At 49.9% G+C, this 17012-nt stretch overlaps 3 protein-coding genes across 4 annotated transcripts in view; 2 read left to right on the forward strand and 1 right to left on the reverse strand.

Moving 5' to 3' along the window:
• slc3a1 (solute carrier family 3 member 1) overlaps positions 1-1795 on the forward strand; it is an 11007-nt gene extending 9212 nt beyond the window's left edge. For both annotated transcript variants that reach the window (XM_086172801.1, XM_086172810.1), the window contains 3 exons: positions 829-1011; positions 1109-1234; positions 1301-1795. In XM_086172801.1, coding sequence (XP_086028927.1) covers positions 829-1011; positions 1109-1234; positions 1301-1732 — 741 coding nt within the window. In that variant the 3' untranslated portion in view covers positions 1733-1795. The remainder of the gene's footprint in view (positions 1-828; positions 1012-1108; positions 1235-1300) is intronic.
• On the reverse strand, positions 1758-7818 carry prepl (prolyl endopeptidase like). The gene is made up of 15 exons (XM_086172789.1): positions 7388-7818; positions 6487-6606; positions 6316-6382; positions 6073-6202; positions 5664-5752; positions 5452-5578; positions 5172-5388; positions 4892-5083; positions 3947-4150; positions 3688-3863; positions 3386-3602; positions 3158-3307; positions 2937-3057; positions 2115-2191; positions 1758-1951 (listed from the first exon to the last, which is right to left on the reverse strand). Exons 1-15 carry the CDS (start codon positions 7511-7513, stop codon positions 1832-1834), a joined length of 2133 nt encoding a protein of 710 aa, XP_086028915.1. The 5' UTR covers positions 7514-7818; the 3' UTR covers positions 1758-1831.
• An 84-nt stretch (positions 7819-7902) lies between these two features.
• The window catches only part of camkmt (calmodulin-lysine N-methyltransferase), a 111948-nt gene continuing 102838 nt past the window's right edge, over positions 7903-17012 (forward strand). Inside the window, exons 1-3 of the mRNA XM_086172823.1 lie at positions 7903-8355; positions 10220-10401; positions 11735-11799. Coding sequence (XP_086028949.1) covers positions 8011-8355; positions 10220-10401; positions 11735-11799 — 592 coding nt within the window. The 5' untranslated portion in view covers positions 7903-8010. The remainder of the gene's footprint in view (positions 8356-10219; positions 10402-11734; positions 11800-17012) is intronic.

Genomic DNA, 17012 nt, shown 5'->3' on the forward strand with positions numbered 1-17012 from the left:
GAGGATAACCGTTTTAGCTGCATGAAGCTCGTGAGCATCCCCCCCAAAAAACGTCCATATATTAGCCGCATCGTTGTTTACGTGAAAAAAGCTTATCGTCCGGAAATTGCGGTAAACATCGATACGCCGCGGCGGCTCATTCCAGAAAACCATGCTTTGCAGGGACAAACATCTGACCAGAAATGTGAAAGTCCACATAGAGAGCTGTGAGGGGTAATGGAGGAGGTAAAGGTGGAGCCTGGAGCGCATCAGGGATCAACTCCGAGCTCCTTGTTGTGGTGCAGGACAGGCTGGGAGTTGAGGTCAGACGGGAATCTACCTGGATTGTGATGTTTGCAGACGACATTGTGATCCGTAGTGGGAGCAGGTGGAGGTATGCCCCGGAGAGGAGCCCTGCGGTTGCAAGATGGGGTACATGTGTGAATGAGAGGAGCCCAAGTGGAACGCTGAGGCAACAGGGGAGCTGAGATAAAGAATTGGAGGACTTCAAGTATCGAGGATCGACTATCCCAAGCCGATGGAGAGGGTGGAGAAGAGGTGGTGGAACCAGTGCAAGACAGTCGGAGGGGTCTAGCTTGGAGGTACTCTTTGAGGCTGAGGAGGATGGAGAGGATCAGGAACAAGTCTATCAGAAGGACAGTGTGTTAGATGTTCTGTAGGACAAGTCAGACTGAGATGGTTTGGACAAAGACTGAGGAGGGATGGTGAAGAAGAGAAGAAGGCTGCTGAGGCAGGAGGTCCAAAGGAAGACCAGAGAGGAGGCTTATAGATGAAGTCCGCTGAAGTTAACCTGAAACCCGGACCTTCTCCCGCCCGCTCCGCCTCCAGGTGGGGAATCACGACAAGCCGCGGATCGCCTCCAGCGCAGGTCCGAGCTACGCCCGGGTCATCAACATGCTGCTGCTGACCCTCCCCGGCACGCCGACCACCTACTACGGCGAGGAGATCGGCATGGAGAACATCAACGTCACGGAGAGCCAGACCCAGGACCCGGCGGGCAAACACAATGCCGTACGTGCTCAAAAAAAACGTTTCACCCAACGCGATACTGAAAAAAATCAATTCCGTGATCGACGCGGGAGGTGATGTCGGTGTTTTCCCCCCGCAGAGCGCCGGTCGGGACCCCCAACGGGCTCCCATGCAGTGGAACGATGCCGTCAACGCCGGCTTCAGCGACAGCACCAATTCCACCTGGCTGCCGCTCCACCCGGACTACAGGAGCGTCAACGTGGAGGTACGTGTCTTCCTGCCGAGCCGCTACGGGTTCGGACCGGATGCTAACTTCCTGCGGCTCCTCTAGGCTCAGAAAAAGGACGACGGCTCGGTCCTGTCTCAGTACCGCTTCCTGAGCGCCCTGCGCCAGGAGGAGCTCGCGCTTCACCGAGGTTGGTTCTGCTACGTCCACGCCGACGCCGGCGTTTTCTCCTACCTCCGCGAGCTGGACGGGCTGGACCACGCCTTCCTCGTGGTGCTCAACTTCGGCGAAGGGCCGGCCGTCACCGATCTGTCCTCGGTCCGGGAGCTGCCCGGCCGGCTGACGGTGCTGATGAGCACCGACCGGCTCAATGATGGAAAGGTCTTCCCGAAATCCGGTGTCCCGACGGACGCCGGCGAAGGGCTGTTGTTCCGGTTCTCCGGCGGCGTCCGATTCAACCCCGGCCACCCTGGGCGGTGCCACGTCTCGGAGAAGGCCTGCTATCTGAGCGCCATGGACATCCTCTATCAGTGCTAACGGAGACAGGAACTCCTTCTCCGGGGTGTATTTTTTATTTTATACAATAAAAAAATAACGTGATCTCGGTAAAGTCTGGTGTTTCTGGACGTTATCGAGTCAGAGATTAGGATGACGTAACCCCTTCTTCGCTCGCGCCTTTGTCATCTTGGAGTGTACGGCGCGCCGGGGAGGATCCAGGCCAAGCTCTGCGTGCAGGAAGGCGAGCTGCAGGGCTTCCTGCGAGGAAGAGGAGGCCGATATTGAATGCGATGAGTAAATCGGTTGCTAGATCGCTAAAAGAAATCAAAGTGGGTAAAAGTTTTGGCAACTTCTAACTAAACCGAGATTGCGCCGCGCAAACCCATTTAATCCAGACCGTTTTTTTCCCAAAGTTGATTACCTCGTCCGTCGTGGGCGCCGCGGGGTGTTCGGTGCCGGGTCGGATCATCAGGGCTACACTCGGGGCCGGTTCACATCCTGGAGCGGGTGGGGGGGTCAGAGGTCAGAGGTCAGAGGCGGCGCTCCCCTCATTGTATTCCCCTCCACCGCTTCCCCTCCCTCCCCTGTCCGTCCGCGCCCCTTTCATTCATTCCCTCCTCGATCTGATATCGCCCCCCTCCCCCTCCTCGGGCCCCTCCGCCCCTTTTCGCCTCGCCGCTACGGGCTGTTTCACAAGTGCGGTCTTGACCTTGACAGCTCCCAGTTTGTGCCGTCTAATCTCCGGCTCTGATACGCTATCTCTTTACCATGCTAATGGGCCGGCGCGCCAAGTCTGTGCCATCAGCGCTTTATCAAAGACTCCCGAGAACCCGGAGAGACAGATTAGGGAGACATATACACACACATTTAAGCCGCTACGTGTGTCTGTGTGTGTGTGTGTGTGTGAACAACAGAAAAGTGAGCAAGGGACGGTAGAGAGATAATGTATGCATTTCCACTGCGAAAAAGGGAGAGAGAGAGAGGGGTGTAAAGAGGAGGACCATCAATGTGGTGAAGTCAGATTATAAGTGAGAGGGAGAAAGAGCCTGTCAGAGGGGAGATGAGTGCAATTAGCTGACACACACACACACTCACACACACTCACACAGTGTACTACAAGGTGACCTGTGATGCACCCTGGTCATGAACTTGACTTGTTATGTAGCCGTCCGTCCGTGTGTCCACACCATCAACAGGTGGTAAAGCTTGTTGCGTTCCGGACAGTGTGTGTGTGTGTGTGTACCTGGCTTCGAGCTAGAGTGTGTGTGGACTGCCTCCCTCAGTTGGGCGGCATACTTCAGGACCCCGGCCAGGGGCGCCCTGGTGTCGCCGCTGCGGGCCGTCAGCAGCATGGATGGGTAGCGCTGGTTCACAACACACACACACACACACATACAAGTGTGATGAGGCTGCAATGTAGCCCGTGGTCGACACGGCCCTCGTTCACCAAGCTGCCCTCCTCACCTGAGGAGTGATGTTGTGAAGGGGACAATAAGAAGCGATGGCCTCTCTGTGGTGGGGGTTCCCCACGGGGTCCCCCCATTCCTCTCTGTCCTCCAGGGTGAGAGGCAGCCTTGGATCCTCCATCGTTCCCAGGACGTCCAGGAAGGGAGCCTGGGCAAAGGGAAAGGGAGCTCGGTTGAGGTGCGTGAGGACGGGGGCGCAACTTCCCCCCGGGATGTGGTTTTGTACCTGCAGGGCGACCGCCCTCATCAGGTGTGGGTGCGTGTTGCACAGCGCCGCCGCCGGCACGGCGCCGGCGCTGCAGGCGGCGAGGGCGGCGAGCGAGGGAGAGGACACGCCTGAGGAGAAGAGGTGACGGAGGCAGGCCCGGAGATCCTCCACGCCGCGGGGCTTCCCCTCGGCACGGGCCTGCCTGTGCCAGGTCAAGCCCCGCTCCCCTCCGCCTCTGCGAGGAAAGTGCATTTGAAGCACCGACATCAGAAAACCGGACCTTCGGAGTTCTGAGACGTGTCAGCGGCTGCCGTCTCCACCTGATGTGGCAGAAGGCCAGAACCCAGCCGCGCTCCAGCAGCAGCCTCCTCGCCGGGCTGAACGCCATGCCGACGTCCCTGCCGTAGGCTCCGTACACGTGGGCCAGCAGCGGCGCCCGCCGCAAACACTCCGCCGGCGCCGCGTGGAACAGAGTGACCGGCACCGAGGTGCCGTCCTGGAGGGGAAGGGCGAAGGAGACGGTCTGAAAAAGCCAATCCACGGATGATCTAAACTTTTCCGCGGAGTGTGTGCTCTGACTTTACTGCGAGCCTCCAAGCGCGTGGTGACGCAAGTCCCCCGGTTCTCCTCAGGGGGCGCCTCCGATGAGAGGAGCCCCTCTCGGGGGTCCAAACGGAAGGCCGTCGGCGGATGGACGGGGGACGAAGCCGAGAACTCGAACACATGGTTCAGCGCCGACGGGTCGGGATTCTTGGTTTCCACGGCGCAGGCCCACGAGGGGAGCTGGGAAGACACACACATCTTCTATCTTTTTCTTCTTCGTCTTTCGGCTTTTCCCGTCAGGGGTCGCCACAGCGAGTCAACTTTCTCCATCTAACCCTATTCTCCGTATCCTCCTCTCTCACACCAACTACCTTCATATCCTCTCTCGCTACATCCATAAATCTTCTCTTTGGTCTTCCTCGAGACTTCTTGCATGGCAGCTCCAATTCCAGCATCCGTCTTCCAATATATTCACTATCCCTCCTCTGTACATGACCCAACCATCTCAGTCTGGCTTCTCTGACCTTCTCTCCAAAACATCGAACATGTGCTGTTCCTCTGATAGACTCATTCCTGATCCTATCCATCCTGGTGACTCCCAAAGAGAACCTCAACATCTTCATCTCTGCAACCTCTAGTTCTGCCTGCTGTCTTTTGGTCATTGTAACAGTTTCTAGTCCATACATCATCGCTGGCGTCACCACTGTCTTGTACACCTTTCCTTTTATTCTGGCTGAAAGTCTTCTATCTCTTGGTACCCCTGACACTTTTCTCCACTCATTCCAACCTGCTTGAACCCGTCTCTTCACCTCTTTTCCACACTCTCCGTTGCTCTGGACTGTTGACCCTAAGTACCTGAAATCCTCCAGCTTCTTGATCTCCACTCCCTGTCGCCTCACCGTTCCACCCGAGTTCCCCTCATTCACACACATATATTCTCTGATGGAACAAATACGAGCGGGACGGAACCATCGGCCCGACCTTCAGGGTGTAGGCGTCCTCGGGTCGGGTCAGGGGGACCGCGATCAGCTCCGGCGTGTCGGCCGGCGTCCGGGCGACCAGCACGCAGTGATCTCCCACCACGTCCATGTCTTTGAGCACGGTGCCGGGGCCGGGGGCGAACACCGTTTCCCACGAGCTTGTCGACGGCGCAGACAGCGGAGCGCGGACCACCTGGGCGAGCGAACGGAGGGCCCGTGAATACAGCGAACACCGTGAATGTCATGTCAACACATACCAGACGTCCGACTCGGCTCGGGACCTGGTACTCCCGCCCCGGGCCGGTGTTCGCCAGCATGACCAGCCGCCTCCTCCAGTGCTCCGCGTGGTAAAGGAGCTCCGGCCGGCGCCGCTGCACCAAGATGGGCCGCAAGCCGGGCGCCGTCACGTCCACCAGCAGGACCTCGGAGCTGCTCCTGCTGCTGCAGTTGATGGTCAACATCTTCTTGTCTCTGGAGAGGGCCACCTCCACAAAGACGCTGGGGAGACGGACGAGTTAGAGCGAGAGCAGAGGCGGATTAGCCGATTCCGTGGAGACTTACTCTGGACGGGTTTCCTCATGCACACACGTCCTGGTGCTTCCGCCGGAGGTCACATCTAGCCGGTACGCTCTGCTGCAGCGCAGACCCTCCATGGTGGTGTAGAACAAGGCGTTGTCCGTAGCCCACTCTTTATCCACACACACACACACACAGATGGACGTATTTATTTCAAGCTGAGGCTCCGCATATCGCGATTCCTCGACGTCGCGTACCGAAACTGAAGACGTTGTCCAGTGCGAGGACGACACGCGGGGGATCCGGCGGACGGCGGTTCCTTCTGCCGAGCCTCACGATCACACACCTGGAGTCGGACGATAAAGACGGCTTTCGGCTGTTAGGCTGTCGGCTGTTAGTTAGGCTATGCAGTGTGTGTGTGTACATTTGTGTATGTCTTTGTCAAAAAAAAAAAAAAAAGAAAAAAAAAAAAAACCTCACTAACCCAAGCTTACTGTTCTGTATATTTCCTGTGCATCGTGTATTTGCAAGTGTTATTTGCAGTCCCTATGTCCTCTATTGTAAGTCGCTTTGGATAAAAGCGTCTCCCAAATGCAATGTATGGTAATGTAATGTAATGTCGAGCGGAGGGGGTCGTCAGATATCGGGACTCCGTTCCGCACTGACCTCAGAAGGTCTTCGTCGACAGCTTTGAGCGTGATAGCGAGATGCTTCTCCCCCGGCGACAGGCGGACCCTCTGGACCGTCCACCGCTTCCCCTCATCCCCTCCCACATTCAGAACTTGCTCCGTTTCACCTGCAGTCATCGACAAAAGCCAAAAGTTGAGCGAAAACCCAGAGGCAGAAATTCCAATTTGTTACAATAGTTACACAGCTGCCTAATATTCAAACTGTTCATTTTTAACTGACTTTGCCCACGGTGGGTTCTGTAGATGCCGTCCCGCTCGATGAAATAGACGTGGTGAACTCCCAAAACCTGTGCGGAGGGAATAAACCGTTTAAAATTCCCTTTGGAATTGAATTGTGAACGCATAACCCAGTCGTTTTACTCTCGGACCCCCGGCGGCTCGGCGACCCCACCGCTGAACAATCGCGTGTGCTGAGGAACCGTCGGTACGTCGCCGTCAGCTTCCTCTTGAAGTACGTCTGCAGCTCCCGGTACCTCTCCAGGCCGTGACTGAGACCGTCCACCGGCGAGTCCTGAGTGACACAAATCATTGACTTGGTGAGCGGACCTCCACGGCACCCTGACGGACGCCGTTTTCTGACCGTTAAATGGAGATTTAGATCAAAATATCTACAAAGGCACCCAAACAATCTTGCACTGAATACAAATATGCCGGTAAATGACTTCTTCATGCAGGCTTTACTTGATAATACTAATAAATCCCATGTGAAATTAAAAATATGCATCATTTCAATGACTTGAAATCATCAAAATATAACCTTAAATTAATCAAAATTAAGCACGATCCACAGAAAACAGCGTAGTTAGTACGTGTATCACGTACAAGGTAAATTATTATAACACTTATTAACTATAAATCATTAATAATCGTTATTAAATATGCCACAATGGCATTTTAACAAAACCTGCAGCCTTTATTTGTGCAGCACAATCAAAATATACAAAACGGGGGAAAAGCCTGGTAATTCCCAGAAGCTCCAAGAACCTTCGGCACGGAAGATAACTGTGATAAATGTAAAAGCCTCACCGAGCATTAACTTCTGCTTACATACAGAACGAATGTCCTTTGTTTCCTCATCCCTGATTGTTTCATTGACATTCAGTTCTACCTTGCCATGTTTATTTGTACATATATATATTGTGTGTACTATTTATGTTCAATGATAAAAGAAAAATCTCAATCATTCATCGATCGTTAAAGTAATAATAATAATTTGTGAAAAAATGCACTATTAAATGTTGATGCAACTGCACAAAAAAAAACAAACAAACAAACAAACAAAAAAGGCTTACCGAGCTGTGAGCGCGTCGGATCTTCAGGTTGAAGCATCTTCTCCACCTGGAAGCTGCAGAATCCAGAGGTCGCACAAGAAAAGCGGCGACCCGAGCAGGAGAAGCCAGCACAGCAAACACGGCCATCGCAAAAAAAAATAAAATAAACGCTTTATCTTAACTTAAACTACGACATTTTTGCTTCACCGACATAAATATGCAATGCAGTAAAACCATTATCTGTTAGATTGCATTTTATTTAAAAAATAAAAAAACAGCACAGCAAACACGGCCATCCCCCCCCCAAAAAAATAAACGCTTTATCTTAACTTAAACTGCGACATTTTTGCTTCATAGTCATAAATATGTAATGATTTTCTGTTAAATAGATGGTATTTTATTTAAAAATAATAATCTTTAATTCGTGCTAGCGGGCGTCCGAAGCGTGACCAGTTCCGTGTTTCCGAAACATCCTCCACTCCATGTGACGTCAGGAAACAACCAGACAAAAGCAATCGATCACCGATCGGCGCGGCGCCCGCGAACAACAGCGATTCATCGGCTCGATTTATCGCGATCGATTATTAAGCCTTGAAAGCCGAAAGTGTACGGAAGTAGCGTGGATCCATTGTGAGTAACAGGTGATGACAGGGGAGCAACAGCTGTGCTCCTCGTCGCCTGTTTGTACTTTGAAAAAAATAAAGAAAAAACGCGTATTTAAAAAAAAATATATATATATCGTGACCGATAACTGTGGCAGGAGGGTCGTTTCATTTCGAGCCTCGTTTTTTGTTCTCGACGTTTCGGGAAAAGTAAAAAAAGAAAAAAGAAAAAAAGAAATGGAGCGGGGCTTCACCGGCGCCGCAGAGAACAACCGGCCGGCTTCGCCTTCACGGACGAATCTCAACGAGGACGCCGGGCATCGAGCCTCCACCGGCGGGGAGCGCAACACCGCTGCCGCCCGGGCACGGTGGACCCTGCTGAGACAGGTGATACTCGCCAAGAAGCATGCAATTGACATCCCATAATAACTGCTAAAACTCACCTCCTGCAATCCAATGACAGTGTGATCATTGATTATTATTATTGTAATTATTATTATTATCTATCAGGGATATTCACATGGTGTCAGTATTTGCATGGGTCTGGAAAATCATGTGTTATTTGTATATGAATATGATAAGTAACTGAAGCAATTGCCTCAGTAAAAATATGTTGCCGCATTTGTAAAGACAATATCTTGTTGTTTGGAAAGGTAATCACGTCCGTCACTTAACATTAACGGTTTTACTGGGATCTCAAAAAGACTTGAAGCAAAAAACTAAAAAGAGGAGTTTTCTGACATAGCCGTCCATGTTTGGAGATCAGCGGTGAAATTACGTGCCGCTATTGTTGATATTACAAATATTTGAAATGCTCTTTCATTGTCACATGATGCTTGATGAATTTTTTATACGCGTATATAGGTTATATATTATACTTCCCCAGCATCGGTGGAAACTGTTTGTCTCGATAGTGAGATTAATGTTTGACATTTATGAAACTGATAAATAAACCTCGGCTAATAAATGTGGGGTTGTTACAGGCATACGTATATTTCTTACAATTGAACATATTCCATGTACTTCTTATGCATTTGTGATATTCATGGGTGTTTGGAAATTGTGCAAATGGGCAAAGAAAGAAAGAAAATCGGGCAGAACGTCTTCCCTTATGAACGCGAACAACACGGATTCTCTTTTGAGACACTCCGGAGATATTTTTATCAATTCCCTGCATTCTAGGTCAGATTTCTTTGGAAGAAAACACGGCTATAGCTTTGCACTAAAACCTCCCAAATGCTCTGAAATGAAGTAACTGCGTCACAAGAAGCACGACTGCGGTAAAATGCTCCTTACTGCAGCCGCTTTGTCACACTTTTTCCCCATCTGGCTCTGCAGCCGGACCAGGTCGGCGTGAAACGGAGCTTTGCAGCAGCAAACGCAGGCCTTTTTTTTTTTTCCCCCCCAAAGAAGGGCATTAGATCGACGTTCCACTCGGCTGACGTGGAAAAGCTGCTTCCCCCCGCTAGAGACTCCAGCTGATGCCCTAGATATCACCCAATTGCTCCCCACAACGGGTAGTTAACAGTTACATCTTATCAGGTTGTAAAGAAAGAGCGCCCAATTCAGCCATTTAAATGTTTTTATTAGTATCAGTAGTACGCTTTCTTTGAATATTTTAACAAGAATTTTCAATCAATACTGAATTTAGAAACTCCTTCTTTTTTTTCCTTTCGTTTGATTCTGTATGGATGATCACATCCAAAATAATGTCAGTATTTTTATATGATCATTAATGATTTTAAAGTTGAAATAAAATGCAAAAAAATAGCAAATATTTAAATATTTGCAATTCTCATTTTGTTCAGCTTACCCGGTACCTAGTTAGCCTCCGCATAAAAATTAAATATGAAATGTGACACGCCAGGCAAAATAATTGCCGAACCCCTGCTTAAGAGTAACACCGCGCTGTGCCGTCGCTGACACTGGACCTCCAAGAAGCGGCGGGCTTTTCTGATCGATCGGTGATTGATTAGAACAGGGAGAATCCACCGACGGGAGGAAAACGCTCGTGAACGAAATTAGCAACAATATGAGCTGCGCGGAATCGTTTGCGTGACGATGCCGACGGCTAGCAAGACGTGACGTTCTTCATCGGGCGTTTGCTCATCGCCTTCATGATAAAGAAAAATTCTCGGCATGGAACAAGCAGTTTCTCCATTCTCAGATATAGTGACGGTGAAAATGAGGCTTACGAACACGGTGTTTTCCCCGAGGTGTGCGTTCACGTCGCTCTTCACGTCGCTCTCAGGTGCTGCGGCAGAAGCAGGTGGACAATCCCGAGGCCAAACAGGTGTCGGTCCGCAGATTCGCCTCCTTCGACCTCTTCAGCAGGGAAAGGCTCGCGACCCCGGAGCCCGGCGGCGATACCTCCGACGGCCAGTGGGCGGAGTACCGGAGCGTCTACCTCCCCGAGTACAGTGCCTTACTCAGGTACGCACCTGGATGATTGGCAGCGCACACCAGATTAGAAGGCCAGAGTTATATTCTTGGGATGTTCTCCGTCAGTCAGCGTCGTGTTGAGATCCTGGTCCAGCCGCGGGCTGCGCTCTCACTGCAGTCACCCACTACATCACCCGGGAAGCTTGGGTTTTCTTTGTCTGCACACACACACACACACACACACACACACACACACACGCACACACACACACACACCTGCTGCTTTCTGGTAGAAGAAGTGATGTTGTTTCTGTACATCATCAGTTACCATTAAAATAAATCACATTAACCCTTTATGCACCTGATATAGTATATAATATATATATATATATATATATATATATATATATATATATATTTATGTATGTGTGTGTATATATATTTATGTATCTGTGTCTGTATATATATATATATATATATATATACACACACATATATATATGTGCATCTGTGAATATGTACATATGGATATGTATAAATAGGTATTTGTTTTCTATATATATATATATATAAATGTGTATATAAATCCTTCTGGAAAAATTAAGAGACCACTTTAAAACACTCCATTTGTCTGATTTTGCTGTTTCTAGGTATATGTTTATATATATATATTTTTTTTTTTTTTTCTATAAAACACAACATTATGACAACACAACTCCCAAAATGCATATATATATATATGTGTGTGTGTGTGTGTGTGTATTTATATTTTTTTTCCTAAATTTTTTTTTTTTTTTTGAAGTATTTCCAACATGCCTCCACTTTGACTCCTTTTTCATCAAACACATGAAGCAGAAGCTGAGCAGATGAGCGGCTAATCTCAGGAGATATTGGTTTAGATAACCTACCCGGAACGTGACGGGCAGCCGTGCATCCGGAGCGTTCAACTAGCAACCGGTGGCTCACAGGTAGTCCTGTGCATCCCGTGCAAACACGTGGACGACAAAATAAAGACTTTGAGCTCGACCCCTTAAGTGCGACATGACATCCTGGGCCGTGTTTGCTCAGCGGCAGGCGGGGGGGAGCAGAGAATCCCCCCAAGAGCTCGTGTTATTTATATCGCGAAATGAGAGGAGACGTCGGCGTCTCCCTCCCGGCCGACGTGCAATCACTTTGCAGCATCACCCCCGTAATGTCTCTCTTTAACCTCGTCTCCGGAGCGGCGGCGGGGGATTAAAAACGGCAATCGAGATTTTTTTTTCGGGGGTTTTGTTTTGTTTGCCCGCGAGCGAAAAAAGGCACAATCTGCCGTCCTCTGGCTGCTGCGTTACACTCGCCTTTCTTTCTCCCTCTCTCTCTCTCTCTCTCTGCATGTGTCTTTCAGAGATAACCAGGGGCCTCTCCGAGTTAACGAAGTGCTCAACAGTTTCGACAACACCGGCAACGTCTGTGAGTGCATTTTCATCTCTCAAACGCGAGCGCGACGTTGTCGGCTAGAGGTCTGACAACGCCTCCTCCGGTCCCGGCGCCGCTTATTTCTCCGGCGCGCGGCGTTGAGGTGTTCCCGGCGGTTTTGACGTGCAGCCCGATCACCGTCCGGGTCCGAACGTAGAACCAGGTGGCTGTTTCAAAGTCGGCTTAAAGTCTCACGCTGAGGAATGGAGAGGACATTTCTCACAATCCCACAGTGACATGAAGTTACCAAAATGATAATAATTGAATGCAAATTTAACAGTAAAGTGCAGTTATATCAAATAGTAAACATTAAACCATAAGGTATGAAATGCAGGCATATACAAACCGCTGGTGAGGTGAAAAGACGAGACGTTTGACGGCATGAAGACTGAAATGTATAAATATGTGTCATTTGAGAGGAGAAGCAGAGGTTTTGTTTTTCGTGCAGTTTAGTGCTAAAGGTCAGTAAGTCGTACCATAACGGTAAATGGTACAAAAGCAGCATGATGTTTTTTCCTGTGACAGAATTAGAGACGAATTTCATGACGCAGTGAAACTCGGGGGTGGGCAATTATTTTGGCAATTCATTTTTAAGCGCAGGCCAACTAGCTATCATGTAAATTGAACAAAATGAAAATCGCAATTTAAATCTTTACATTTTTTTTGGCAATTTATTTCAACTTTAAAATAATGAATGACCCTATAAATGTGCCGACATTATTTTGGATGTAATCATCCATATAAAATCAAACAACAGGATACAATAAGGAGTTTCTAAATTCAAATGATCGAATAAAAATATTCTGGGAAATGAGAAAACAGTTTGGCAATACGGGCCGGATGTGGCCCGCGGGCCGTAAAATGCCCGGGTGAAGTCAAAGCCAGGCTGCTGCGGATTTGAACCGTTCTCATACGTCTTGATGGCTCCTCACTATATCTGTGTCAGCGGCGTATTCTTCAGCCACACACACACACACACACACACACGCACGGTGGATTTTCATACACGTCTGTTACAACCCAGCTTTATTTCGCTCGGAAAAGACGTCGACGGTCAAAGTGACAGGATGCGCTCTTTGCATCGGACGTTCCACCCGAGGGACAGGCGTCGCCCGTCGCTCGCCAGATCCACTTCGTATCGGGGCCATTGCCGCGGTACAGGCCGGGGTCAAAGGTCGCGGGGTTAGCTTGAACCGGACACTCTGATTAGAGGTGAAGGCCAAGGGCCGGGGCCCGTGGGGGGTCAGAGGTTGCAGCCCGCCGGCATTTATGACTCCTTTTCTCCGCAGAGAGAGAAAAGGATAGACGCCTTTAATTTTGTCTCCAGAGAGAGAGAGAGACGACCACCTTGTCAGCTTTTCACCGAGCAACAATATCTTCTTTTGTCCTTGCCCGCCTCCTGCAGGAGGTGTAATGTATTAATGAGCGCCCCCCCCCATCCCATTCACCCCCCCACCACCACCACTGCAGATCTGCCGGTCGCACCCCCCCTCTTCCCCCCAGCTCCCCCGCATTTCTCCACTTTCCTCGGCCCCTCATCCCCCTCTCCTCTCAGCTTGAGTCACGCTTGGCCAGATGGGTAACTGAGTTCCCGACTCGGCCGGCGGATTAGCACAGCCGGGGACGGGGAGGGGGGCGTTCGGGCATGCCTGAGGTACTGCGCAGACCTTTTCTGTCTTTATGAGGACACCGCTTGGATGAAGTCGCTGCCATGACAACCTTTTTTTTTTTTTTTTTGGGGCCATTTTGACAGCTTTAGTCGGTTCTGTGTTCATACAACGCCGCTAACCGATGAGTAAGTTGTTATGATAGGTTGGTGTAAATGTTTTGTTATCCCGCGGCGGCTAGCCGGAACCGGTTTTTCCCCAAAACGCGTTCCTCCGCGGCTCACGGACGGCCGATCGAGCGCGGCTGAATGCTCAACAAACATCCCGTCAACACGTGAAGGCGGTGGGCAGGTGTTACGATGCATTGGTCCGACTCAACACCGTCTACTCTAGGCACCGGACTTAAATGGCAACTGAATAACCGAAAATACAGAATTACCTTTTATAAATGTCTCCACTGGCAATGTCTTGACCGCTATCAAGGCACTCTCGCAATTTGTGTAAGAAAGCGAAGCGGCCCGAACTGGTCTGATTCGATTACTCCACCGCATGACCACCTCATCTGTTAGCTCTGCAAGACGAACCCAGTCCTAAACTCTTAACTCCGGCTCGTTTTTTTTTTCGGATTTGCCGTCCGGCATCATAAAAGTTTCAATCCTCAGGTTGGGACAACAGGCGTTGCGCCCTGCCGGTAAGGGTCCTCACAAATGTAGCAAGGTGTGTGTTTGTGCGTGTGTGCGTGTGTGTGTGTGTGCTTGTGTGTGTGAGGAGGAGATCTTGTTCCTCAGACAATGAGCCGGCCATCTCCCCCCTGTTCTCCATTCCATGTTTGGGACTAGTAATGCGTGAGATCAATTAGGCCTGGTTGAGAGGAGGCTCTGAAAGGCGAAGAGGTGACCCTGTCAAAGCCCTGGGGTGTGTGTTTGGGGTTGGAAATCAGAGAGAAACCCCTCTAAATACACAGCCGCGTTCACACATTCACACGGACGCCGCGACCAACTCAAAGATATACCGATGTGCGTTATACTTTAAAAAAAAAAAAAAAAAAAAAGCCCCCAGCTTGCACGCCACCGCTACCCCTGGTCCAGTGTGGCGCCCTCCACCGCCTTCCCCGCTATCTTGATAATCCCCCACCCCTGAGGTGTGGACAAGCCCAAATCCTAGGGGTCCTTGTCCTCCTGAATAGCGGGCTAAAAAGCCCGGCCGGATTAGCCCGCCGCCTCCAAAATGTGGACTCAGCTTAAAATCGCCCCCCCCCCCCTTCACCCCCTCCCAGCATGACCTTCCCTCGCCGCCATTGTGTTTGCCTCACCACTGTGCGCGTACGTGAACAATATGTCATTTCTTAAGGCGACAATGAGCTGGAGTCAGTGGTTTCAAGAACGCCAGACAAAGGGCTCTAAATGAAGTGTGTTTTAGTGAAAGGAGAGTAGAGATGTCACGGCTGAGACCGCTCCGACGACGAGCCCTCTGAATGTCTAAGATCCAGTCGGAGTTTAATGGGCGCCGCGGGGGCACGCCGCGCTCCGAGAGCAAATTAAAATCCGGGGCCTTGATTCCTCTTCGTTTTTATCAGATACCGTTAAAATACGGCGGTGAATAGAGAGCGCGCACGCCGGCGCGCAACCTGAGCGGCCCCCTAAACCTACGGAAAACAAAAAAGTGCCGTCCTCCACTTTGTTTTGCTTGTCTACTGGTGCAGCATCAGGAATCTGCCGGAGTATATTTTTTAAAGAGCTCAAGGTCCGTCGGTGACGGGCCGTCAGGGCCTGCAAGGCCTTCGCTGCTGGCCTAAAAAATATCTGAATCACAGACTGACTTTAATTATATCTTGTCCATGAATACTTATTAAATCATTCCAAATGGTCTGTCCGCTTCCTTTCATAGCTGTTTCCCCGGCTGTGCTTCTTCCCGACATGTATTTTCATATTAAAGCATTTAACCAATCACATTTCAGCCATCATGTGTTGCCAGGCTGGGTCAAACTCAAAGAAATCTGCCTGGAGGCCTGCAGAATGAGATTTGCAGGCGCTCTAGCGAGAAATAAATGCCGTTAAAACCGTTGCTGCAACCAATCAGATTTGAGCTGCGACGCCAAGGCCTTCTAGAAGGGGACAGTAATGTCAGCGTGTCACACACCCTCTGATTGGATAGTCAGAGAGTGTGCTAGCCAGAGCTAGCAGGCTGCATCTGTAGCAAGCTGCATGAAAACAAATACAGTTGTATGGATATAATAGCTAATTTGTCAACCCATGATGGGAGGAAGAAGGTAGCGAAGAAATGGATGTGGTCGCAGATTTATTGTCAGAGCCATTTTCAAGTTGAAAGAATAGCTGGATGTTGTTAAGAAGGGTCAGATAATTCCGAAGCCAGCAGGCCTGTTACAGCGAGGAAAAGGATTTCTCTGTCACTTTCAGTCTGCTAACGGCGAGCGGCACCCCTGGCTCACAGGCTCCGAGGAACTCCGCAAATTGTATTGCCGCGAGCGCTTGTTATTTGCAACTGATCGACATGGTGTTCGGAGCCACGCTGGGTTTGCAAATTTGACTCGCCAAACCGAGGTGGCAATGAGACACCGGAGAACCGCTGGACATTTAAAAGGAACGGTGCCGTCCAAAACTTTTGGGGAAACCAGAGTGAATCGACAGCTGAACGGAGCACAGCTCGCGCTGGTCTTGCGTTATGTAACGGGCACAGGTGTCAAGGAGCGGTTTAACAGATTCGAAGATGTTACCGGTCGGAAATGAATGTCTAAAGTTGTGGCAGCGTATTGGCGGTTCGGTGGTCATTTTCAGCCCTAAAGTGAATTCAAACTTATCCCAGAAATACCACAGGCTTGACGTTCAGCTTTGACGGCGATAGAAAAGGACTTCTCGATGGATCCGAAGCGCACGGGTAATCTATATGACAGAGTAATTGAACTCTTTTTGAGGAAAGAAAGGAGGATGGATTTTTTTCGCACAAATAATCCGAATTTTTGGCGAGTAAAATGTTTCTATTTTCCTTAATAATACTTTTATGAGAGTATTATCGTTGCTTGTTTATGTGTGTCACAGTCGTCGCTGCAGTAGAAGGAGACTAGCGCACTCCGGGTTTGTTTCTTCAGCAGCAGCATTTATTGTTATCTCTCCGATGTAACGGCTCTTTATACTGCATCGCTGCATAATAAGATTGTTTTTATAGCCATGAAACAGTTATTTAGGGTTGGCTTGACAAAACGGAGCACTACTGAAGGCCCAAGTGTGGAGCGCACGACCCGCAACTGGGGTCCGTGTGGGGAACAAAGCGTCGTCTGCGCCGAAGATTCAGTTTTGAAACATCGACAACAAACCCAACGGGACAAAAACACTCCAGTGCAGGCAACAAGACGGCCCAGAGTGGCCTCTACTTCCTGAGGCAGCCGAGACCCTCGCCGTCACAGGAGCTCCTTCTTGCCTGTGGCAATCGGACTAAAACCTTGACAACGCTTATATTTATTGCTGTATTTTCACGACTATAAGGCGCACATAAAAGACTTAGATTTTTATTCAAAACGTCCGCCTACAACAACAACGCAAACAGGGCACGCCGCACATTTTGAATAAAAATCGAAGACTTTTA

This window comes from Fistularia commersonii, chromosome 2, assembly GCF_037954325.1.
Source record: "Fistularia commersonii isolate RoL2024-O1a breed Wild chromosome 2, RoL_Fcom_v1.0, whole genome shotgun sequence".
Taxonomy (NCBI): Eukaryota; Metazoa; Chordata; class Actinopteri; order Syngnathiformes; family Fistulariidae; genus Fistularia; species Fistularia commersonii.